The sequence below is a fragment of the Sminthopsis crassicaudata genome, chromosome 2 (genome assembly GCF_048593235.1).
Source record: "Sminthopsis crassicaudata isolate SCR6 chromosome 2, ASM4859323v1, whole genome shotgun sequence".
Lineage (NCBI taxonomy): Eukaryota > Metazoa > Chordata > Mammalia > Dasyuromorphia > Dasyuridae > Sminthopsis > Sminthopsis crassicaudata.
Window position 1 is genome coordinate 235,728,934 of NC_133618.1, and position 24,281 is coordinate 235,753,214.

Sequence of the window (24,281 nt, forward strand, 5' to 3'; positions counted from 1 at the left end):
GCCCCTAAGGAGAGAAGAGTGCCCAGACTATATCCATACATTGATAGCAGGATATGAATGATAATTTAGCAAAGGAAATTGAGAAAGAAACTTAAGACAAGTAGAACTAGAAGAGTGGAAATCTCTTGCAAACCCAGGGAAGAAAATATCCAGGAAGAGGTTAAATGTTTCAAAAGTTGCAAAAAAGAGGAGAAAAGGCTATATGAGATTTAGCAGGTAAAGGACTGGCAGTATACCTTAGAGTAATTTTAGTGGAGCTGGGTGATAATCAGAAATTATATTACAATTGTTTATTTGTGTAATTATAATATCTTCTGGTAGAATATAAATTCCTTAAGGTCAAGGATTATTTTCTATCTTATCCTTGCATCTCTGGGGCCCAGAAATAGGCCCCTAATAAACATTTGTTGAGTTGAATTTAAATTCACCAATGATAAATTTCTTTGATGTCATTCACTCATTCAGAATATTTATTTATTAAGTACCTACTATGTAATAGCTGTATTCTAAAGAAGGACTGGATATAAGCTTTCTGCTTTAGAGGTGAATGGGTATTTGGGGGAGGATTGGATGAAGTAGATTAATGTCAGTCTCATAACTTCAAGAGCTTTGAATAGCTTGGGAAAGGCTGAAAAGGTCCGGGAAGAGGACGATCCCTTCCTTCTCTTTATCAAATTTAATCCATTTTTTTACACCTCTAATTTCACAGTGATGCAAGCCTATGAGTGAATTCCTGCTACAAAAATCAGGAAGCTTAAGCCTTGCCCTTACATCTAGAAAGGAAAGTCCATGTAAGAGAAACCACACCCTGAGGGGGCATGACAATACCTTCTGGAATGCAATGCCCACACTGGAAGCTGGCTTACGTACATTCCCTCAGAAGAACTCTGATAAATCAGTATTGATAACAAGAGATTCAGAAGTACAGTTATAAACCACCATCCATACTTCCTGGACAAACAGGCTTTCTCAAAAGACTCTCTTTCTCTTAGATCTGTTAATCTAAGATATATTTTGGGAGGAAGATAGTAAAACCAGAGAGGTGGATTTCTACAAAGCCTAGTGTATATTTCCCAAGGTGCCAGGTCCAAATAAATACTATTTTCAAGAAGCCCAAATCCCTTCACACCCACCCTCAATCAATGAGTCAAAAAGCATTTATTAAACCCTTACACATGGCCAGGCACAGCATAAAGGAGATAAAAATACAAAGTATATAACAAATACTATTTATATTCAATAGAGAAGGGTCCTTAATTGCTTTTGTGAGCTCCAGCCTCCTCCCCTCGTTCTTCTAAGTTCTGAAAAGCAGTGGTAGGAGACCAAGCAGAAAGGCAGAGAAGTAGAATTCTTTTAGTGATCTAAATACTTCCCTCCTCCCTAAGGAATGTAGAACTCCTCCTAAGAACTCTTTTCTTTAAGCCTTTTAACAGTTTCTCAGTTGCCCTATGTCAAAAACGACAATAATATTTGCACCTCAGAGATCCAGTAAAGAATCTACCTTACAATATTAGAATGGATTCTTATTTAGAATTGGGAGGGAGGGTCCTTAAAGATCATTCTGTACAATTCTCATTCAGCTGGCACTGAAGATACAGCCAGCCTGGAATCAGGAAGACATCTTCCAGAGTTCAGATCTGGCAAATACTTGCTACCTGGGTTACCCTGAATCGCTTAAACCCTGTTTGCCTCACTTCAATATTTTGCCAAGAAAACCCCAAATGGGGTCAAGAGAGTAAACTGAGCAACCCAGAGCTTCCCAAGAGCCTAGATGAAGGAAATATAAAGGTAGGATTAGTATGGCTGGGAAGTTACAAATTCCTAGCTCCTCTCCAGGCCCCTCCATAGTAAGGGAAACTACAAAGCTCAGGGAGGTATTCTTTTTTAACTTTCTCAGTATAGCAGTAGGAGTGAAAAAGGTCAAGGGACAAATTCCCTCCTCATTCCCCTGGAGGTACGGCCGAGTCCCGGCCCTAGAACTAGCTCTCCTGGAAGAAAAATGGAATAACTTAACTGAAGCCACAGAAATACCCCGACCGCAGCTTGTTTCTGCTTTGTCCTTTTCTACAAAAGCACTTACCAGTGAATCTCAGCGTTGTGTCTTGTCCTTGCCACCATAGTGTAGAATTGTGAACACCTTTAGACCTAGGACACATTCTTAACTAAATTTACTATTTCCAAGTACAGTTCTTTGCAAAAAAAAAAAAAATAATAATAAATATATATATATATATACTAACATTTCTGTAGTTTTTTTTAAGGCTTAATACTTATGAAACATTTTACCCCGAACAGCTCTGTAAAATAGTGGATTTATTATTCCCAGTTTAGGGATGAGAAAACTGAGTCTTGAAAGAGAAGCGATTTGTCCTGTCACACAGTTAGTCCATAACAAGGCAACAACATAACTTCGAGTTTGGCGTTCTTTTCATCCAGAGTCATCTTCAGTAAACTCTACGTCAGGATTTGTTGACTTATCCCAGGGACCTTTTTCCGGAGTTTGGGAACTTGCCTTCTGGGAGATATTTCTAGAAGCTTCCTTTTTTCTTTTCCCCCAAGATGAGAATTAAGGGTCAACTTGTTGGTGAAAATTTAATACTATTCTTACCAAGGAAACTTAGAAGGTAATGGAAGTTTCTATCCCTAAGGGCCATTACCTGGACGGTCCACTATAGTCTGAAAGTAGCATTCTTTAAAACACCAGAAAAAGAACTGAGGTTCGACTGGGGGGAAATAACAGCGTGGCAGGCTCAGAACTTGGGTCAAAAGAACTTAAAATGCAGGCACTGCGGGTCTTCCAAGCCAGTCAAGCACGGAGCAAGACCCCGCGACCAGCCATGCAGGAGCTAGTTCTGTCTGGGAGAAGGCTCATGCCCCGAGGATGAGTTAGGCTGAAAAGGCAGCTTTTGAATCATCAGATGCGGGGGTGGAAACAGGGAGGAGGGAGATCCATGTTCAGGTTCATTAAGAAGGGGATGAGAGTGTCCTAAGTCATGCCTTAAATTAGAGGGGAGGACGGTGGGGACGAGGTTCCCAGGAGCCCGGGACTGTGGCGGGGCGAAGCCCCGCGGAGGGCCGACACCTCTCCGCGCCCCAAGCCGGGCTGGGCCAGCGCAAACCCAAGTGTAGCCTCGGGCCGAGGCGCGAGGAGGCAGAAGCCTCAGTCCGTCCGACTCCTAACAGCAGGGCATCTACGCAGCGCGTTAAGATTCCTTAAGCGCCTCACGGGCTCTCCCCAAAGCCTCCAGCACAGGCCTCCACAGTAACAGGTGCTCGTTCGCAAACGCCCCCAAACTCCGCCCGGAGTGGAGCCGGAGCGCGCGCCCGAAGCCTGGGCGGCCCGGGAAAGGGGGAGGGGAGCACACGCTGAGGGCGGGCGGCTCCGCGCCCGCAGTCCCCACAAACCTCCTCCAGGTGCGCTCTTGCTTCCGGCACAGACCCCCGCCCTTCCCCCGATCTCTCGCTTCTGCAGCGGAAACTCTAGCAGCCACGCATGCGCTCTACTTCCCTCCTTAACAGCGGTGTAAGGAGGGGTTGAACGGGGAAGGGGTGGAGACCACCCCCGCTCTTCAGGTGCTCCTCCGGGCGTCTCCAGGCGGGTGCGGGGGTGGGAGGAGCGCGTGACGTTCTCCTTCCCTCTTTTTTCCTCCTTCCCCTTCCTCTCCATTCCATTCTAGTAGTAGAGCTTATCGGGTGTAGACTCCAACTTCGCTATCCGGGCGGGCGAGGAGTCCGACGCTTCTCTTTTATTTCTCCTTGGCCTCTTCTCCTGGGTCGGGGCCCCAGGTGAGCACGCGCACCACTACCGTGGCGTCTCCCCGCCCCGCCCCTCACCCCCAGATAACTGCAGGTGTGTTAGGGGTGCGCGCGGGCGCGGGCTGGACGAAGCCAGTGCAGAGCTAGACTAAGCGCTCTGGGCCGCCCCCTCCCCCTCCCTGAGCCGCCTGAGCCATCTCCGCGCCCCCATTAGGGCTGCAGCGGCCGCCGCCTCGGCCCCTGGAAATCGGCAGCGGAGAAGCCGCCGTCGCCACTACCTCAGGTAGCTTGTGCGCGGCGCAGGCCGGAGGCGCTCCCTCTTTTCGTCCGCTCGACCCTGGAGAGAAAGACGCCTGGAGTACACGGACAGCAGGCCGGACCGACAGTCCGCACCCCCCCGCGCTCACTATGAACCGGGCTCACCGGCACGGCGCGGGCAGCGGCTGCCTGGGCACCATGGAAGTGAAGAGCAAGGTGGGTGCGGGCCCCGGGGCAAGCGGGGCGGGGAGAGGGGTGGTGCTGTGAGCCGGGGTGGGCGCGTGTGCAACCCCCGAACGCGCTGGGGAAGCATCGCGGGACGACTTGGAGGGTGGCCCGGGCGATGGGGTTTGGGTGCGTGCCTGCGCTTCGCCTGCCCCGGAGCGCGGGGAGGATCGAGTGCTACCCCCGGTACTTAACCCGCCTTGCTCCTCTCCCCACCCCCTAGCCCTCCTTGCAGGTGAGCGTCGGAAGGAGACGTTACTCTGGAGTAAAGAGTTAGATGGAGGGGAAGCTGGATTGGGTTAAACGGTGGGAGTTGTGCTCTTTCCCCTTCATTAGTCCGGGGAGTAGAAAATTTACTTCAAGTTAGATTTGCAAATACGGTCTTGCTTTGCATTTGGTCTCGTTATTTATTTATTCTTTGAGCGTAATAACTGCAACAGAATTTTAAAATTCATCACTACTTCACCGCGTAACGTCGGTCTGAAGAGGGAACACAAAAGAAACAAAATCCAAACACACAGACGTGAAATTTAACCATTTACGAGGCAGTGTATGAGCCACGAATCGGTAAGATGTGGTCCGAATGCCCGGGGAGTGGAGATAAGCCTAAGCCTTAAGAGTAAAGGTGTGTGATCCCAGAGTATGGGGGGCAAGACTTTCTTATATTTCACTGGTTTTGGAGAAGAAGATGGATATCCATAAATGATACTAAACTTCCCGTGAACCTCCCCTTAAATTCCGATATTAACCAGATGAACCTTCGAGACCTTGCCCACCCTTTATTTCCCCACCCCACCTACGCCTTGGAGAGATCTGCATAAGATCCCTTAGCTGGTTTGAACTACACTGCTTTAGGCTTTTTGGTAAATGGGAGACACAATCTGAAGTTAATATACAATAAAAAGAAGGGAAACCTAAAACTTCTAAAGGATCATAAAAGTAGCTACAAAATAATGTATCTGCTGCACACAGTGTTATGTAATTGAATTCATGAGTACTAAAAGTTTGCCGAATAAGAGTAGTGATCCGTGGAATGAAGGTACTAAGGGGAAAATTTATAATAGGAGATGTGGAAGAGGAAATACAGTCTTCAGGGGATGATGATCGGGTATTTCCAAGTTTTTGTAATCTTTAAAATGAGATCGAGGATATCCACTTTTGCCTCGTCTTTAAAGTTTAAAATTTGAAACTTTATATATTATTAGAACGTAAATGTCACATCAAATCAACTTTAGACTTTCATTATAAAGAATATTATTTTCCTCTCCATCTTTCATGAAATTCTCAATGCAAATTGAAATTGCTTGTTTGAGAGTAATATGATCCAAAATAAGTCTTGGTAGTGTTATTATAGTAATGAGTCCATGATTGAGATGGCATTTTGAAGTTCTATCACCAGATTTGGTTTTGTGGGAGCTTGAAGTTAACAAAAAAAAAAAAAAAAATTTCAAATATGGCCTGTTCTCAGAATCAGGCACTAACCCCTACTTTACCAGCTGGTTTTAAAGGTTTTTTTGTTTTTGTTTTTTTTTTTTAGATGAAATTATAAATTGATTTTAAAGCATGTGATTATGAGCATGTATTAAGTTATGAAGAGCTAAGTTTTTTAGACTTTGAAGATAGCCTGCTCTTATTTTCTTAGCTTGTGGTAGGAAAACATATTTGTTCATATTCATTTCTTGGTAGATTTTTGTCAGTAAATTTGTTTTTAATGGTGAAAATGTATTGTTAGACATAGACATTGGGAATTTTAAACAATTGTGTTTATTAATGCCACAGTTTTGTGTAATGGCTCTGAATTTCACTATACTGTGCCAAAATCTTGCTAAAAGTTGATTTTGTAGGAATCTGTATAACTTGGCTTTGAATTGACCCTGAACATGTAGAAGAGGAGTAGGTATCTCCATTAACAGGGATATGCTTTCAATTTGAAATGTATTTTTTCTGTGTAGTTAGATTTACCTGTTTAATTATCTCTTGATGTGAGAATTTTCACGGCCAGTTATCACTATGGTATACTTGATTACCTTGGAGGTTGATTCTTCCAGTTACTGACTTTCCTGATTTGATTGTCTCTTTTTTGGCTAATCTTGAAATTGGTTATCCCATGATTATGGAAGAAGTTTGCATCCAGACAGACTTACTGAATGATAGGAGTAAGCTAATGGAAAATTGGTATTAATAGTGAATAATTCTCTTGAAGATTATAGTTGATTTTGTCTGCTTTTTTGTCCTTATCCTTGTGTTTTCCTCTGAGTTTGAAAAGTTCCTTTTTAAATCCCATTGTGTTGTTGTAAAAGGCATAATATCTTTGTTATTTAGAACACGTTTTTGCCAAAAATTATAAATCGGCATTTACCAAAGGTGACAAACTACAGTAAAGTCATAAAATTTTTCCATTGTCTTAAAATAGCTGTCCTTTTCATATTAAGGGAAAAGAAACATCTCAAAGTGAATTTATATGACAAATGTTTAGCAGTGACCTAAAAAGTTATTAAATACAAAAATTTTATTAAATAATGGTAGTGCTATTGAGAAATTCATCTGGCAAAGACTGTTGAAAAAACAATGTTCAGTTTTCTCTTTGTTACTAACAAACAAAATTTTGATAACATCAAGAAACTGACTTTCAATGTCGAAGGACTCAACACTGAAATGAAGGGTGTTTTCTATTGAGTTTTATTTACTTTGTAATGCTTGTGTGACTAAAATTAGATAGCAGTAGTAATGAATCACTTCATTTTCATTCTTTTTTTTTTTTTTTTTTTTTTTTTTTTTTTGGTTTAAGCATTTGGGGTTAAGTGACTTACCCAGGGTCACACAGCTAGGAAGTGTTAAGTGTCTGAGATCAGATTTGAACTGGGTCCTCCTGAATTCAAGGCTGGTGCTCTATCCACTATGCCACCTAGCTGCCCCAATCACTTTTGTTTTCTTGACAAATTTAGTACGTTTACAATTCAGAAATTATTTTAATTCATTGCCTATTAAAACTGTGTGTGTGTTTTCTGATACTGATTGCAAGTAAGGTAGTTAACTGTATAGAGTACCAAGAGTTGTGCTTGTAAATATTTCCAAGAGAATTTAGAAAAGTAAATTAGCAATTATGTAAACCTCTACACATACAGAATTAGAGATTACAGAGATTTAATAATATTTTCCCTATTTAAATGGTGGGTAATCCAAATAAATGGTACATAAGGAATGATTGAATGAATCAAGTTCTGGTTAGGCTAATTTTTAAAGGTTAATAAGAAACTAAGATATTTTTTAACATTTAGGGAGAAGTTTCTTTTGCAGAAAAACTGTACAATAGACCTGGGAATTGAAGATGGACAAAAATGATAGTGGTTGCGTATGATGTATGCATTTCCTTGAGTTGTCAAGAAAAGCTTATTTGAAGGGTTCAGTGAAGATGCTTGTATTAATTATCGCAACTATTTTTTAAAATATCTTGTTTCAAAGAACTCAAAGTGTTTTTTTGTGTGTGTGCATTTTTTACTAATCTGCATAACATTCTAGTGCAATACATAGCAATTTTTTATTAGATTTTATAGAAAACTTATGTAACTTAATTTGGATTTCTAATTTTTATGTTGCTGTTATAATGATGATCGCTTGCTAGAATTTATTGTTCAGCTATGGGTTGTTCTAGATGCTTTTTGGGTTTCCTTCTAAATTCTCAAATTTTTCTGATTTAATGTTACTTTGACTTTGTATTTTTTTTTTTTTTTTAATGCTTACTTTGTTATGGTGCAATTAAAAAGATTTGTAGTGGTTTTCAGAATATGACTTAAATTCCTTTTAGGAAAAGGAATAAATATTAATATAGTGCCCACCATTTGGTAAGCACTGCACTAAGTAGTTTTTTTTGTTTTTTGTAAACAAATTGCCTCATTTGACAATGATGCTGTATTCTTATCATTGAGGGAACAGAGGCAGAGATGTTAGAGTGAATTGGTCCAGGGTCAAGAGTAAGACTAGATTTGAATTTGGTTCTCCCTGATTCAAGCCCCAGCACTCTACTGAACCACTTACTTTCTTTACTTGTAGTCAGATATATTGTTGAGAACATGCAAAACCACAAATAATCAATGAGTATCTCTGTGGTATAGCCTTCATTTGACCCAAATGAGAGGCCAAAAGGTAACAGAAAGTAATAGAGGCAACATTTCATCTGTTTAGCAATTTACCCTTTTAATCTTACTGGCAAGGGTTAATAATATAAACATTCTGTCTTTCTCATTGAAAGTGCCATAAGATAGGTTTTTGTAAACTGGGCCAGTGAAGTACACTCTGGTAGATGTTCAAACACATTGGAAAGGTTTGTCTTCAAAGGACTAACTTTGTTAGGTTTGAAAGAGCTCATTCTCAAGTTGGGCAGTAGTAGTGCTTAGCTGAATGCAGTGAGAAGAATGTTGATCTGAAGCCCTAGGTTTTTAATTCTTGATTTTGGGCAGGTTATTTGGCCTCCCTGGGCATCATTTTAATTATTTGTAAAAAGAGGGAATTGGAGTAAATAACAGAATCAAATCTGTGATCCTTTAATCATACAAGGAATCGGCAGAAAATCCCTACTGTGAAAACAAAGCATTAAAACATATTCAGTATTTTATATCATTTTTCAACAGCAACAGTTTTCAAAGAAATTTCACATACGTTTTTCACACATCAAGCCTGTGAGATATCCTAGTTATAACTCCCATTTCACAGATGAATGAACCGGTTAAGTATCATGAATAGGATCACACAGATGGGCTTAGCACCTAACCTAGATTTAGAACCTAAGATTTGTATTTTTTTTTCCTCCACAATATCATAACAATGCCTTTACTAATATTATATGAAATCTTGAGTTCTGTATTACTTAAAATTGCATGAAGTTAAAACGGTTGGACATTTTGGTGAGGTTTTATGTATTTAACCCCAAAGCACCTGAGTATCCAGTTTGTAGTTACTACAAGTGAGTCATTTGCAGATGTTTATTATTTTTGCACCAGTTTCTAGTGTATTAATCTAGACTATTTTGAAAGCTTTTGGAAAGCAAAGTTTATTTCTTTTTTTTCTAGAAATTGAAAAAAGAATTCCATCAGTATAAAAACAAAGCTTCTTTTAACTAAATTGGTGTTGAGAATGATTGGATAAAATTTTGGTTTTAGCACTGGCTTCTAGTAGTAGTAGTAGTAGCAGCAGCAGCAGCAGCAAAAGAAGCCTTTTTGTCAGATCTTGAGTTTAGGCCTAGATAGTCAAATGATTCTGCATAGGACTGTGGTACCTTAACTTGTTCTAGCTATTGAAAGATTAGTGGGACAAAGACAATGACTGCTCCCCGACTTTCTCAGAGGTGGGAAATTGTTGGATTTTAGATTTGGAGGGAACCTTAGAAATGATCTTTTCTCTTCTTGTTGCAGCCCAGACTAGAAATGTGAAGGGACTCAACAGGTGATGAGCGACTGGCAGAGATAGAATGTGGGAGGTCTCCTGCTTCAAATCAGTGTTCTGTCTACTATAATATGGTGCAAGCAAACAACAATTTTTTAAAAAAGTGAAAATACTATGTTGTGATTCATAGTCCTCTGTCGGGGTGCAGATGGTTTTCTTCAACACAAGACCATTGGAACTGGCTTGAATCATCTTGCAGTTGAAAAGAGCCATGTCCATCAGTATTGATCATAGTGTAATCTTGCTGTTGCTGTGTACAATGTTTTCCTGGCTCTGCTCAAAAAGTAATTTATTATGTATATTTTGTTTATAGTTTGGAGCAGAATTTCGTCGATTTTCTCTGGAACGATCTAAACCTGGAAAATTTGAAGAGTTTTACGGATTGTTACAGCATGTTCATAAGATACCCAATGTTGAAGTTTTAGTAGGCTATGCGGACATTCATGGAGACTTATTGCCTATAAATAATGATGACAACTATCATAAAGCTGTTTCAACAGCCAATCCGCTACTTAGGATTTTTATACAAAAAAAAGGTAAGTGTGATTAGTCAGAAAAACTCTGTTGCTATAATTAGAAATAAATGTTCTATATAGTACCTGACAAAGAACAGAGGCTTGATAACTGTTGCTTTATTCTACTATCTTTCTTGCTGATACTTATGTGTGTGTGTGTGTGTTGTTTTTTGTTTTGTCTATCATAGGTTTAAAAATTATTATTATTGATTTTAAGTACTGGACTTTCTTGAAAGAATAAATTTATTTAGGAGATTTTCATTTCTGAATTCTGATTTCAAGCTGTTGTGATGTTTTAAATAAAATTGGTTTGTACCACTAGGTGCAAAATGAAAATTAACTTTGAACCTCTATGAGTCTTTTCTCAACTATAAAAGGAATTTGGACTAAATGATTTGAGATTTTTTTTCCTAGCTCTAAATCCATGATCTATGATGGCTTATTGTATTTATTTTGCTTATTTTTTAAAAATAGAAAGGTTTTTTGCTTAGAATCTTTTTTTGTTGCCTATGATTGATGAGGGACAGGAAAATGATCCACGTTAAACAAGTTTTCCATCACCGTTAAGTTTATGAAACCACATTTCAAAAAAAAACTTTTAAATTTTGTTTGCCTGAGCATGTGGTGATTGAAGAAGTGTGGGACAACTAGCATTTCGGGTTCAGTATCTTTATTATAAAAAGAAACAGTGGAAGAGAATAAGGATGTCACATGTCAATGGTGGAATGAAGTCAGTATCTATGTCACACCCATGTTCTGACACTAATCATAAGGCCTGGGATGACTTTGCTCTGCTTAAAGCTGTACTGAAGCATCAAAAATTTCCCCACACTTGTAAATTTAAACGTGTGCCTTAATTTTTCCAATTAGACTTTTTATATAGGAGGAGTTTCTAATACATTTGTAGTACTTTTCATAATACTCATTTAGCAGTAGAGCATTGTTTTTCAATAACCACATGATGATAAAAGTTGATATTTTATCTGAGGATTATAGGAACTGAATTAGAACACTATCTGCTTTTGTGTATTTAGTTCTGATCTCTGCTTTAACCTAACAAAATTCAGTGTTAACATCTGTTAAGAATCTGGACCTTTCTGAGTTCTAGTATTTATCTCTCTCTTTTTTTTCCTGAGGCTGGGGTTAAGTGACTTGCCCAGGGTCACACAGCTAGGAAGTGTTAAGTGTCTGAGGCCAAATTTGAACTCGGGTCCTCCTGAATTCAAGGCTGGTGCTCTATCCACTGTGCCACCTAGCTGTCCCTCTAGTATTTATCTCAACATTTCTCAGTATTACAAGTATTATTAGTTTCAATAAGGATCAAATCAAGACACCTACTTTTCTTATATAGCTTTTTTTCATACCAGTTTCCTAAATAGTAAAAACGAACACTTTGCATATATTGTCATTAAAACTAGAATTTTGATTTTAGGGCCCAAATAGAAATAAGCAATACTTAGTTGGGGGGGGGAATTCTGCTCACTAAAAAATATTCTGTTTTAGTTTGATTTGTTTTCTAAGAACTTAATGAAAATAGTGACTTCTGTCAAGGAAAAAGCACTATGAATTGATCCATTTGTAGCCATACATTATCACACCTTCTTTTGATAGTTTTCTTTTCAAGTGCCTAATGGCTATTTATACAGCAGATTATGTAAACATAACTGGGTACTATTTGCTCCCAGAAAGTTTTAAACTTACAAATGACATTCTACTGCCACTATCTTCCTCTTTAGTTGATAGTAAATGAAATTGTTTGCATAGACAGCAATTTCATACACCTTGGTAACAACTTGTTATGTCATCTGCATTTTAAGTTGAGGTGTTTTTCTTAAGAAGATACTGGTTATTCAAAGAAAACAGATTCCCAACGTATAAATCATTTAGCACAGGAATAAGTTGGGTTTTGTTTTGTTTTAAGTTTAGGATACTTGTATCTTGAATCAGTTTTTTTTTTAATTTGATAACTTTTGGGGGCTTGAGGTTCACTTGAATACCTGTTTTTCTTACTAAGCTGGCTTTAGTTGGCAGGGAATAACTGCATATTTCTAGTGCTCTTGCTGGGAAAACAATAGTGCTTCCCCTCCCCCCCCAAAGAGAGAGAATTAAAACCTGAAAGTGGTTTTTCAAAGAAGATTCTCAGTCACTTTCTGTTTATTACTAGCTAATTTCTTTTCTCCCCCCTTTCTCTTTTGGTCAGCTGCAAGTAAGATATTCTAATTAAATTTATAGAGGGACAGACTAGAAAGTGGAATAGTTGTCTTAGTAAGTATATAACTATCTTCATTGTCCTAAGACCCTGAGATGTAGAGCTGAAAAGGGGGACCTTATAGATCTATTATAGCCCACACCACCATCACCCTTTGTTTTGGTTTTTTTTTTTTTTTTTTTTTTTTTTTTAATGAAAAAACTGAAGCTCATGGAAAGAAACAGTTAATCAACATCTTTGTCTCCTGCATTATTCAATTATATGTTCATGGGGCAGCTAGGTAGCGCAATGGATAGAGCACCAGCCTTGAATTCAGAAGGACCCCAGTTCAAATCTGGTCTCAGACACTTAACACTTCCTAGCTATGTGACCCTGGGCAAGTCACTTAACCCCAGCCTCAAAAAAAAAAATTTATATGTACTTTGAGTAGAAAGTTTTTTCTGGCTTTCCCTAATTGCCAATAGCTCTCCTCCCCCCCCCCTTTTTTTTTTCCTGAGGCAGTTGGGGTTAAGTGACTTGCCCAGGGTCACACAAAGTTTAGTTGTTTAAAATTTTAATGAAAAAAGTATAGTCTTTATTTTGATCTAGTATGTTATATATTCAAGTAGGTGTTTATAGATCTCATTTTATAGATAAGGAAATTGCCTTATCTATAAAAAAAATTGCCTGAATTGCCCAGGGTCACACAGCTAGTAAGTATTTGAGGCTGGATTTGAACTCAGGAAGTCTTTCTGACTTCAGACTTGGCACTCTATCGATTGTGCCATCTCACTGCCTAAAGGTGTACAGAATGTAAAACTCAGCTCAAATACTTCTGTATAGGGCATTTTCCTCATTCCCCCTACTTTTAGTATTTCATTCCACTCTCTCACTCCCAAATAGCCTTCATATTTTGTATGTATTTACATGTGTTAAATCTTCTCCCCTATTAAAGTATAACCTTTTTTGAGGTAATATTTCATTTGTGTCTTGTATTTTCAGTGTTTGATATATAATAACGTATTCAACCAATCAGAAAACACTAAGAGCTAAGTTGCAGACAGTGTTCAATTAACTTATTTCAAGGAACATATTTCACTAATTCTTTTAGGAATATTTAAAGTTCAAAGGTGTTAATAAGCAATAAAAATATTTATGCAGTGTACTGACTATAGACACAAAAGGCTCCACTAGTATAATTTTTGTCCCTTCAATGGCTTTTAGATAACCCATCATTGTCTTGAACCTACCTTATAACTATAGCACTTAATTAGTGCTTTGCTGTTTACCAAGCACTTTTCTTAACAATGTGAGATAATATAAGTTCTATTAACTTTACCTTGCACAGAGAGCTAAATAAATGCTCACCAAATTGAATTAGCTTCATTTTTCAGATAAAGACACTGAAACTTGGAAGTTACATGACTTGCTCCTAATAAGTAGTAAAACCAAAAGTTAAGTCCATGTCTCCTGACCCTAAAGTCCTTTGTTCTTTATACCAAACAAATACATTGTTTAAAAAAGGAGTAAATAGGTTGTGATTGAGAACCTAAGGAGATTAAGTGAAATGTTCATGATTTGATTCATGAACATTGTGATGTTTAATAGCTCAAAACTTTTTGCTTCTAGGTTCTTGGCTATGCTTTGGATTCCTGAGGTTTCTGGATAAGTTGTGTTGGTCTAGAAGATTTCTAATTATGGAACTAATATAAAGACATTCAGGAGCACTCAAGAGTTTTCAATTATATTTTTCATAGTTCCTTTAGTCCCAGACCATACATATACAACTACATTCTACTTGGACATTCACCTTTACACTTTAAACTAACACCCTGTAATGTGGCTTTCTGCCAAAATATTTCTTTTCCCAGTAGCTGTAAACTGCTTAGCTGGCTGTAAGAACAAAGGTATCTTTGTACTCAGGCATATTGCTTTTGAGAATTTAGTCAAGAATGTACAAATGGAGTCTGGCTGCATGGCCAAATTATGCAGATTAGTTTCTCTGGTTAAGCTTTCCATGAGTAGTTGTGAAGGAAAACAATTTTATTTTGTCTTAAATTTGTATTGCTAGGGAATCTATATATTTTATAGCATATTAGGTTGACTTTCTTCACACATTGTTTAACAAAGAAATATTCTTAGAAAAGACATTCATGAAACTTTTCTTAATTTTTTAATGTCAGGTTTTACAAGGAGAAGGTGTTGGTATATCTAGATAGTTCTAAAAAACCAAGCTGCTTTTCAAGCAAACACTTGTTTTCCACAAGAAAACTTTGTACGTTGCCCATTCAAACCATCTAAAATGTATCACTAAGGGTGATATGAATACTGCTGCTTGCTGAGCATGATGTATTTGTGTAACCTAGATATCAGGAAAGTCTTTTCTATATCCTTCAGTGAATATGTATAACATATGCTAATTCTTCCTTATGTGAGATTATGTCTGACTCAATTGTCAGTAACTTTTTTCCATGTTTCTAATGTCTAAAAAATTTGACAACTTTTAAACTTCCAGAGAAGCTGAAAAAAGTGAGGAAATCTTTTACTTACAAGTTTAGAGCTGATACATATTTCCCACTATTCTAAATAAAGTTTGAAAGCATAATATTGGCTTTTTCAGAGTTCTTTTATCATTTTTTCCCCCTACCTCTCAATGGTTATAGTTTGCTATTTGGAGGCAATCAGGATTAAATGGTTTGTACAGGGTCACACAGCTAGTGTTCAGATGCCTCTTGACTCTAAAGCCAATGCTGTATCCACCTGCCCCCAAGAAATATTATGTTAGGTAATAAAAACTAAGTATGTAGCAACACAACAACAACAACAAAAAAAGAGGCCCAATGGAACAAAATCACAGGGAAACAAGCAACTCCTGAAATATATAAATGACCAAGTGAACCATACTGAATTTCATCAGATTAATTACATTTTAAACTGAGGATATCATGTTTTTTCCCACCTGTTATATTTAGTAGTATTCTACTTATTCTCATTTTATATGAGATTTAGTGAAATTTTGTGATGTTCTATATAGATTGGATCTTTTTTTTCTTTGTAATTCATAAATAGCATGCTAATTCATTATTCAAGCAAGAAAAAGAGAAAGGAAGGTGAATAAATGGAGTTGAATCCAGTTGGAAAAAATATATTAGGAAAGACCGTAAATCTGTGGACCCTTTACTACTAATTGTGCTTAGAAAATCTTATGTAGCTTTATAAAGTCATATTAATTTTATTTGAGCTTAATTGATTTTATCTTCAACATAAATAAAAAAAAATCAACCCCAAAATGGAAAATGTATAATTCTAAATACATATATTTAAAAAGAAATTGCATCTCTATTGCATATAGTGGACAATTGTGGAAGTCTTGGTGGTATTTTCTGATTGTCACAAAAGGGGGCCATCTAGTGGTTTTTGTAGTATATTTTCATGACACTAGTATTAAATGATAAATTGAATAAAATCACTGATTGGTTGACTTATAAATCCATTTTGGGGTATTTTGATGATCCTTTTATATACACTAATACTGATAATCAATATTTTTGTTTCTGCTTTTGTTTTTTAAACAGAAGAAGCAGATTACAGTGCCTTTGGTACAGATACGCTGATAAAGAAGAAGAATGTCTTGACAAATGTATTACGTCCCGATTACCATAAAAAGAAACCAAACATAGTTATTAGTATGCCTCAAGACTTTAGACCAGTATCTTCTATTATTGATGTGGATATTCTCCCAGAAACCCATCGAAGAGTTCGTCTTTATAAATATGGAACAGAAAAACCACTAGGATTCTATATAAGAGATGGTTCTAGTGTAAGAGTCACACCACATGGCCTAGAAAAAGTTCCAGGGATTTTCATATCCAGGCTTGTTCCAGGTGGTCTGGCTCAAAGTACTGGCTTACTTGCAGTTAATGATGAGGTTTTAGAAGTTAATGGAATAGAAGTTTCAGGAAAAAGTCTTGATCAAGTTACAGACATGATGATTGCAAACAGCCGTAACCTGATTATAACTGTAAGACCTGCAAATCAGAGAAATAATGTTGTCAGGAATAGTCGGACTTCTGGCAGCTCAGGTCAGTCTACCGATAACAGTCTTGTCAGCTACTCACCACATATTGAGACAAATTTTGATCCGAAAGATGAAGAGAGTGATGAAGAAGATATAATTATTGAAGATAATGGAATGCCTCAGCAAATACCTAAAGCAGTTCCTATGGCTGAGAGCTTAGAATCACTAACACAAATTGAACTGAGTTTTGAGTCAGCACAGAATGGTTTTATTCCTAATGATGTGCGTTTACAAAAAACTAGTGGCATGGGGATGGACCATGAAGCACATACTTCTGATCAAAAACCATTAGAAGATGGAACAATTATAACATTATGATATTTGTTGTCTGAATGGCTTCCTAAAACGAAGGTGCCATAGAACTTTACTTTTGGCTATTCAAAAGTATATGTACCTCTGTACCAATGACATAAAAGTGTACATGCAAACAATGAAGCTTTAAAATGTTTGCTCTTCTGACTAATGTAAAGTAACCATTGTGAATTGGAGGTGAATTTGAGACAAGAATTTAAGGAGCATTTAAAAATGAAATTGTATACTTTTGATATTCTGTCTATAGGGAATGTTATAGTAAAGGGGTACATTTTCAGTACTGCAAAATGAATTAGATCATTTTCAGTTGAAGTGGTTGCATATTTAACCTGCCATGCAGAGCCCAGTAAAATTATTCTGTATTAATGCTGTTAGCTCTAGTCTTTTGATTCTAATGTGAAAGTCTGATTCTGCCTCCTTGATATGTTTAGGACCAGTTCTCATCTCTTGGTTTACAGTATTTTATAGCTTTGATTTTTGCATTAGGCTTATTTTGCTGATTATGACACAGTGTTCTATGTTAACTTTCAAAGAAATCAAAATAATCAAGAGCTTTCAAAAATTGCAAACCTACTTTATGAAACATAAAAATGATTCCTGAATGTAATGAAGTTGTAACTCACACCCTACTTTGTAATACTGACAAACTCATTTCATGTGGTTGTAACCTGGTGTCTTAGAGGGAATCTCTAAGATTCTGAGATTATTTCTGTTGGTATTGATGTATATTTGTGCCTTTTAATGTGAATTTTTATGAGTGTAATATGCACTTGGATTAAGAAAAGAGAACTACATACATATAGGACAAACTTGTGCACTTTTTCATAAAAAGGATTTTTTGGTTTTCTTTTAATGGTATTGATTTCTGGATTATGGAACGCTGCCTACATTTTTAGGACAAAACTATGTGTGGCAAACAGTGTATTTGCATTAATTTTATGAGAGGATATTTATTGCTTTAACACAAGCATTCCAAATAGAACTAGTAATGCTGCTAACTTTCATTCTTTGCTTAATTTTTTTTTTTATTTATAATTGTCATGTGCATGAACACTGTATATAGAACTTAAAAGCTATTATAAAAAAGTGCATGTTTCTTTTTACTTATGACCTATGGGCATATTCCCCTGACTAATTATTTATTAATTAACTTTATGATATAATTAGTGTGAATGCCTTTATAATGTATGCTGTTTAAAATGAAGAATTAGATGACTCCATTTTGAAGGATTTATATATAGTAAAATTATGTGAAGAATGAAAGTATTGCTAAAATACTGAAAACACAAGATACATAAATGTATTTTGTTTATAGTACCACTAAACTAATACTGACTACACAGCATTATGTAATACTAGGTTTTATATGCTAGTTCTTTTTATCACTGGAGTTCTTCCATTTATATTCCACTGTTATTTTTTAAGCAACTTTGGAATGGAATCATAATAAAAAAATTAGCACATAGATTGTTCAATCATTTTATATTTTAATGGTGCAGGGTTTCAAGTTAAGCTTTTAAAAAATAAACACTAGCCTTTCACATACTACCTCTTAATTTTTTATTTTTACAAAGTTAAGGTCTTCAAGCTTTTTTCTTGGAAAAATTCAGGACTTAATACAATTTTTAAACAATCCAAATTTAATTGGATCAAAAAACAATTCCAAGTTTCCAGAAATGGAAAGTCAAAGCTGCTAGCACAACTTTTTTTTTAAACTAATTTTCTTGTTCAAGTATATAAGTAAACTTGATTTTTCAACCAGATTTCTGTAAATTAAATATACAGCGATTGGAAAATGATTTATTTTTAAGGATAGCTTAAAAATTATTTCTTACTACACAATTCATTGGTAGTCTGCACAGAGATTACTTCAAGTGCATTTTATTAATATATAGCACACTGGATTTAGAATGAAATAAGTTTTCAGAAGTTATTTTTCTCCTATGATAACAAAAAAGATAAACTGAACTGTGAAATTTATGTTCTGCATCTTAAGAGTTTAGGACAAATGTTCTCATGAGCTGTCAACAAAAATAATATACTTTTGTGAATATTATGAATTTTTCTAATTAAATTTTACATGCTATGTGATTTTTACGTGAATGAGACTTGTATAAACTTAAATATCAGTATTTTTACTACAACTTTAATATAAAATGTACATTGATATTTCACTAAATGAACTGATTTTTGAAAAATCAAATTAGTTTTAGTGGTGTTTTTTATAAACAATAAAAAGACATATTAAGAATATTTGTTTATATAAATTTGTCACTGAATCATAATGGTTATTGTAAAGTTTTCATCTTATGTAAAGTGTTTCCATCTTCATTATTGATTATTTTTGTTGTATAATCTTTTTCTGACTAATATCCCTCCCCATTCCTTAAGTCAATGAGCCTTCCCTTATTACAAAGAATTTTTCTAAAAAGAAGCTGTTTAGCAAAACGAACATGAACACTTTATGATAATATTCTGCAAGAAATATTTCATATCCATAGTCCATCCCATGTCTGCAAAGAAGGAAAGTATATTTTCTCCATAGCCAAGCTTGGTCAATGTTCAGTTTTATTGTCTTTTGTTAGGTATTTCTTCCCCCCTCCCCCCAAGTATGGTCACATACATGCACATGGTTACAAAGCTAGTAAATGGCCAAGGCTAGAGTTGAACTCTGGTTCTCCAAGTTCAGGACCAGCACTCAATTCACGTCCTAGCTGCCCTCCATGTGCATTTTTCTTTGTATCTGCTTTGTCTTACACTTCTCTGAATTTTTCCTATTATGGTACCTTGAGGTTCCATTGTAGTCATATGTAATAGGGTGTTTTTTTTCCTTAAGTTATTCCCCAGTGTCCATTGATGGACATCTTTGTTTCCAGTTATTTGCTACCACAAAAAATGCAGCTAGGAATATTAAGCTTTACATTGGGAACTTTCTCTTTTGGAGCTTCAGGTAAATGTTTATAGAATCCTTGTATGGATATTTAATGAACTCTTGACATAATTCATATATATATATATTTTTTTTTTAAGCTTTTTATTTACAAAACATAGATGGGTAATTTTTCAACATTGACCCTTGCAAAATCTTTTGTTACAAATTTTTCCCGCTTCCCCTAACTGGCAGGTAGTCCAAAACATGTTAAATATGTTATATATGTTAAATCCAATATACGTATACATATTTTTAGTTAAAACAAAATGCAAGCAAACAACAGAGTGAGAATGCTATGTTATGATCCACACTCAGTTCCCACTGTTCTCTGAGTATAGATGGCTCTCTTCACTGAACAAGCAGAACTATTCCAATACTTTCTAGAACAGTTAGACCCATTCACAGTTTCTAAGTATGGGGAATGATTTATTGCAGAATAGGTCTTTTCTGTTCTTAAAATTTAATAGTGTTAGAACAAGTCAGCTGGTATTTCACTATAAAGATGAGTTTACTATAAAGAAAAATATGTACAGATATTTCTACCATAAAATTTGTCATATCTCTAGAAAAGTAGGGTGCTTTCAGATTGAGTAATGATGGCAATAATTGTGTGCCTCATCTCTGCTGCCAGACAGGAATACTTTTTTTTTTCTCACTTAGTAATCCTAACACCCCAGCTCTGCCTGACCTTCCCAAAGTGAACAGTTTGGGGACTATTATAGAATTACTTCATTGATAATTTTTTAAAAAGTAATTTCATATGTTGTGTGTCAGTGCCTTAGCTTTCAGGACTTCAGTTTGTACATTTCATTTAGCAGAATTTTGATTTTTTTAGCTTTAACATGACCTACTCTTCAGGGAATTCAGACATTAAAATTGTTGCAATCAAATACTTCTTGTAGCTTTAATGAATATCCCAAGTTCTAGGGCAGGAATGGGAATTTTTTTTTTGCCAAGGACCATTTGGATATTTTTAACATCATTCTTGGGGCATACAAAATTAGTAACTTATAATAGAGTTCAAACAGTGAGAGGTTTTTCCTAGCTTTCAGCTCATCTCCCTACTATTGCCTTAGTGACCTCATACAACTGTATGGATCTCAAGGTTCCTACCCCTATTCTAGAATAAAAGATCTGAAACAGAACAAGATAAAAGTTTCCATAAAAGGGGAAAAGTCTATACCAAATCAAGTGTTTATCAAGAGCCAGGTACCATGCTAGGTCCTGAAATACAAAGATAGATGAGATATGATTTAATGTTAAAGGAACAAAATGTGTTGAAGTACCAAACTGATAAAGTGTACTTTTATACATTAGGCAAAATAAGTAAAGATAGGAGATAAGATGAAATTGTTTAACAAAGAGGAAGAAAATGGAATAAGCATTTTTTAAGTACCTATCTTGAGCCAAGCACTAAAGCGATACCTCTTTTGATTCACAACAACTCTGTGAAACATGTTATGATCTTTATTTTGTAGTTGAGACAACTGAGGCAGACAGGTTAAGTGACTTACACAGGATCTCATAGTTCTTAAATGAATAAGAGTGAATTTGAAATTCTGGTTTTCTGGCTCTAGGTCTAATGCACTATTTGTTGCTCCAAACATAATGAAGTTGTTGCCTTAACTGATAAGTGTAATTCTTCTAGTATTAAGTTTCTGATGAATTCATTTTTAATTAGCACATTTAGATTTGAAAACACAACATATGTTCTTATTTTCAGTAATCCTGTGAGGTTGTTGCCTCCTCTGTAAAACTAATTCTTCTCTGTTCTAAACTTCTGTAGCAAAAAAAATGCCACAATCACAAATTGAACATCAGTTGTATGTTCAATGTCTGGTTTTGTACCACCATAGCTTATGTGTATACATTTAGGGTGCAAAATGCTGTTTTTTTACAGAAGACGCTTAGCTGTGAAATTATCTGCCCAAAGTCACAGAGCTAAAAAATAATAAATGAGCAGATATTACAGATAGTGATATAAAAATGTAAGTAAAGCTCAGTAGCATAACACTGAACTGTATGTAGTCTTTTTTTGCTTATCAGTTAATTTAGAAGCACTGTTAAAAGGACTTCTTTTTTATCAATTATTGAGTTAATTGCTTACTTGAACACTTTGTTATCCTATGATTGGTAAAATTGAATTTTCTTAAGTGATGAATTTTAAAACTTTCCAGTTAATGAAGAGACAACTAGTGGCATAATTAATAATTATGTAGTAGTAATTAACAGTTCATTAAGTTAGAATAAATTTCTGGTGGTGAAATGGTCTGAATTCCATTCAGGCTGTTCCATAATTCAGTTGGTGATAGTTGATTCTTGTCTACAGGGTCAATTGTTATGATGGATAGTGATATGTTATGTGTTCTACCTGTTAACCAGAAGAAGATAATCATAGAAAATGTAGAAACAATGTTGGCCACTTAATAGTATCTGAAAGCCATGAGCAGTCTTAATTCAAATCATCTAATCCTTCACTGAAACTGAATCTCATCTGCAACACTAAAGAAATGGCATTTGCTGTTCTGTCATTTTTCAATCATGTCTGACTGATCCCATTTGGGGTTTGGCTTGTCATTTCCTTGTCCAGCTCATTTTATAGATTAAGGAAACAGACAGAATTAAGTGATTTGCCCAAAGTCACACAGCTAGTAGTCTCATCTCAGGCCAGATTTAAATTGCCACCTACCTGCTCCAATGTGATGTTTAGGCTCTGCTTAAAATCTTCCAATTGAAAGGGAGCTTGTAACAAGTAGATGGGTATTGTTCTTTAAGTAGAGTGTTTCAGTATCATTATCATCACCACCATCATTATTGTCATAACTAACATTAATATAGTTCTTACTATGAGCTAGGAGTTATATTAAACACTTTACAATGATCCAATCCTTATAATAGTCCTGGGATGTAAGTACTACTCTTAGCCTCACTTTTACAGATTAAAAAAACTTGAAGCAAAGAATAAGTGACTTGCCCAGGATCACACAGCTAATGTCTGAGGTCACATTTTAATTCAGATCTTCCTGACTAACACTCTACCTCTTAAATCAAAATCTGCTTCCTTGTAACTTTGACCCAAATCTTTGAGCCATCCAGAATGAATGTAGTAGCTCTACTACATAACATCTTAAATATCTGAAGATGGTAATTAGCTCTGTACCCCAAAGTTTTTTATAAACCAAAACATTCTGGATTCCTATAATTATTTATGCCTCCTTAGGTGATAGGATTGCAAGTTCCACAATCATCATATTTAAAGGATTTTAAAGAAATAATTTTGTTTAAAGTAACTTTGAAAATATACCACTTCCCCTTCCCTAAATCTGCACTATTCCTTGAAGTTAATGTTTTCTCAAATTATTTTGCACCTTTTTTTTTTTTTTTTTTTTTGGTGTATATGCACAAAAATAGTCTATAAGGGCCCTTAGGGGAAAGACTTTTATTTTTATCTTTATTCCCATAGTACTTTGAACATGGTAGATGCTTAATCTCATTTAAATTGAAAATAAATTGAATTAAAACTAAACTGAAAATAAACTACAGTGAATATATATATATATATATATATATATATATATATATATATATATATATACTAGAAATTAGTTTGTTAAAACTATTTAAAATTTAAATGCTATGTTTCTATGACATTTAAAATAAGCAGAGGTCCCTCCCATCTTTTTTAAACCATTATTTTTCTGGTTAATATGCCTGGCTTTATCATCTGCTATACCATAGTTGAGGACCACCCACAAAAATCACAAAATTTGAGGGTTGGAAGGGACCTCAGTGGTGTCTAATCTAATCCAATCATGAAAGAATCCATACTCTTAAGTGTGCAGTATCTGTCAATGACTAACAAGTGGTCTTCTGGTTCCTGCTCAAAGACCTTCAAAGAAGGGGAAATCTACCCCTCCTAAGGATATCTATAATTGATGGGAAGTCTTTCCTTTCCTCAAGGTTAAATTTGCTTCTTTAAAATTCTGTCCATTGCTTCTGTTTCTGCTACTTAGTGTGGAAAGCAAATCTATTTTCTCCTTGTGGTATTCTTTCTAACAATTATGCTGAGTTGTTAAATTTTCTTCTGATTTTCCTCTAGGCTGGAAACACCTCCTTCAACCAATTCTTATGAGAACTCAAGGTCCTCCACCCTTGCCTCCTCAACTTTCACCCCACCCCATTCCCATTCAATAAACTTAAGTAGCTCCTTATTACTTTCAGGATTAAATGGAAAATTCTGTTTGACTTTTAAAGCCTTTCATAATATGACTAACTACTTTTTTTTTTTCTTTGTACCTTTTAAGTCTAATAATATCTCACTTTTCCCCTCCACATACTCCTGTAGGGTCAATGACTTTCTTGTCCTCCCTATAAAACAGCACTCCATCTCCTGATTGTAAGTATTTTCAGTGGCTGTCTCCACTGATTAGAATTCTTCCTCTTCATGCACTCCTCTTGGTTTCTCTAGCTTCCCTCAAGTCTCAGCTAATGTCCCAATTGCACAAAGCCTATCCTAGTGCTCTTTAAACTCCAATTCTTCTCTTAGATACAAATATAAATATATCTTTTAGATATAAA

General features: G+C 35.9%; 2 protein-coding genes across 2 annotated transcripts in view; one reads left to right on the forward strand and one right to left on the reverse strand.

Moving 5' to 3' along the window:
* Nucleotides 1–2,134, reverse strand: part of RIPOR3 (RIPOR family member 3) — a 154,622-nt gene extending 152,488 nt beyond the window's left edge. The window contains 1 exon segment of the mRNA XM_074288591.1: nt 2,081–2,134. The gene's annotated coding sequence lies outside the window, so the exon portion shown is untranslated.
* A 1,963-nt stretch (nt 2,135–4,097) lies between these two features.
* Nucleotides 4,098–19,038, forward strand: PARD6B (par-6 family cell polarity regulator beta). Its single transcript, XM_074288590.1, has 3 exons — nt 4,098–4,230; nt 9,992–10,214; nt 15,957–19,038. The coding sequence occupies exons 1-3, from the start codon at nt 4,165–4,167 to the stop codon at nt 16,775–16,777; spliced, it is 1,110 nt and encodes a 369-aa protein (XP_074144691.1). The 5' UTR covers nt 4,098–4,164; the 3' UTR covers nt 16,778–19,038.
* The last annotated feature ends 5,243 nt before the right edge of the window (nt 19,039–24,281 follow it).

What these genes read in the sequence shown, in the direction of transcription:
- PARD6B (XM_074288590.1), top strand. Translation starts at nt 4,165, where the DNA reads ATGAACCGGGCTCACCGGCACGGCGCGGGCAGCGGCTGCCTGGGCACC. An exon ending in CCATGGAAGTGAAGAGCAAG is followed by an intron (nt 4,231 to 9,991) that starts GTGGGTGCGGGC and finishes TTTTGTTTATAG; the next exon opens with TTTGGAGCAGAATTTCGTCG. An exon ending in GATTTTTATACAAAAAAAAG is followed by an intron (nt 10,215 to 15,956) that starts GTAAGTGTGATT and finishes TTTTTTAAACAG; the next exon opens with AAGAAGCAGATTACAGTGCC.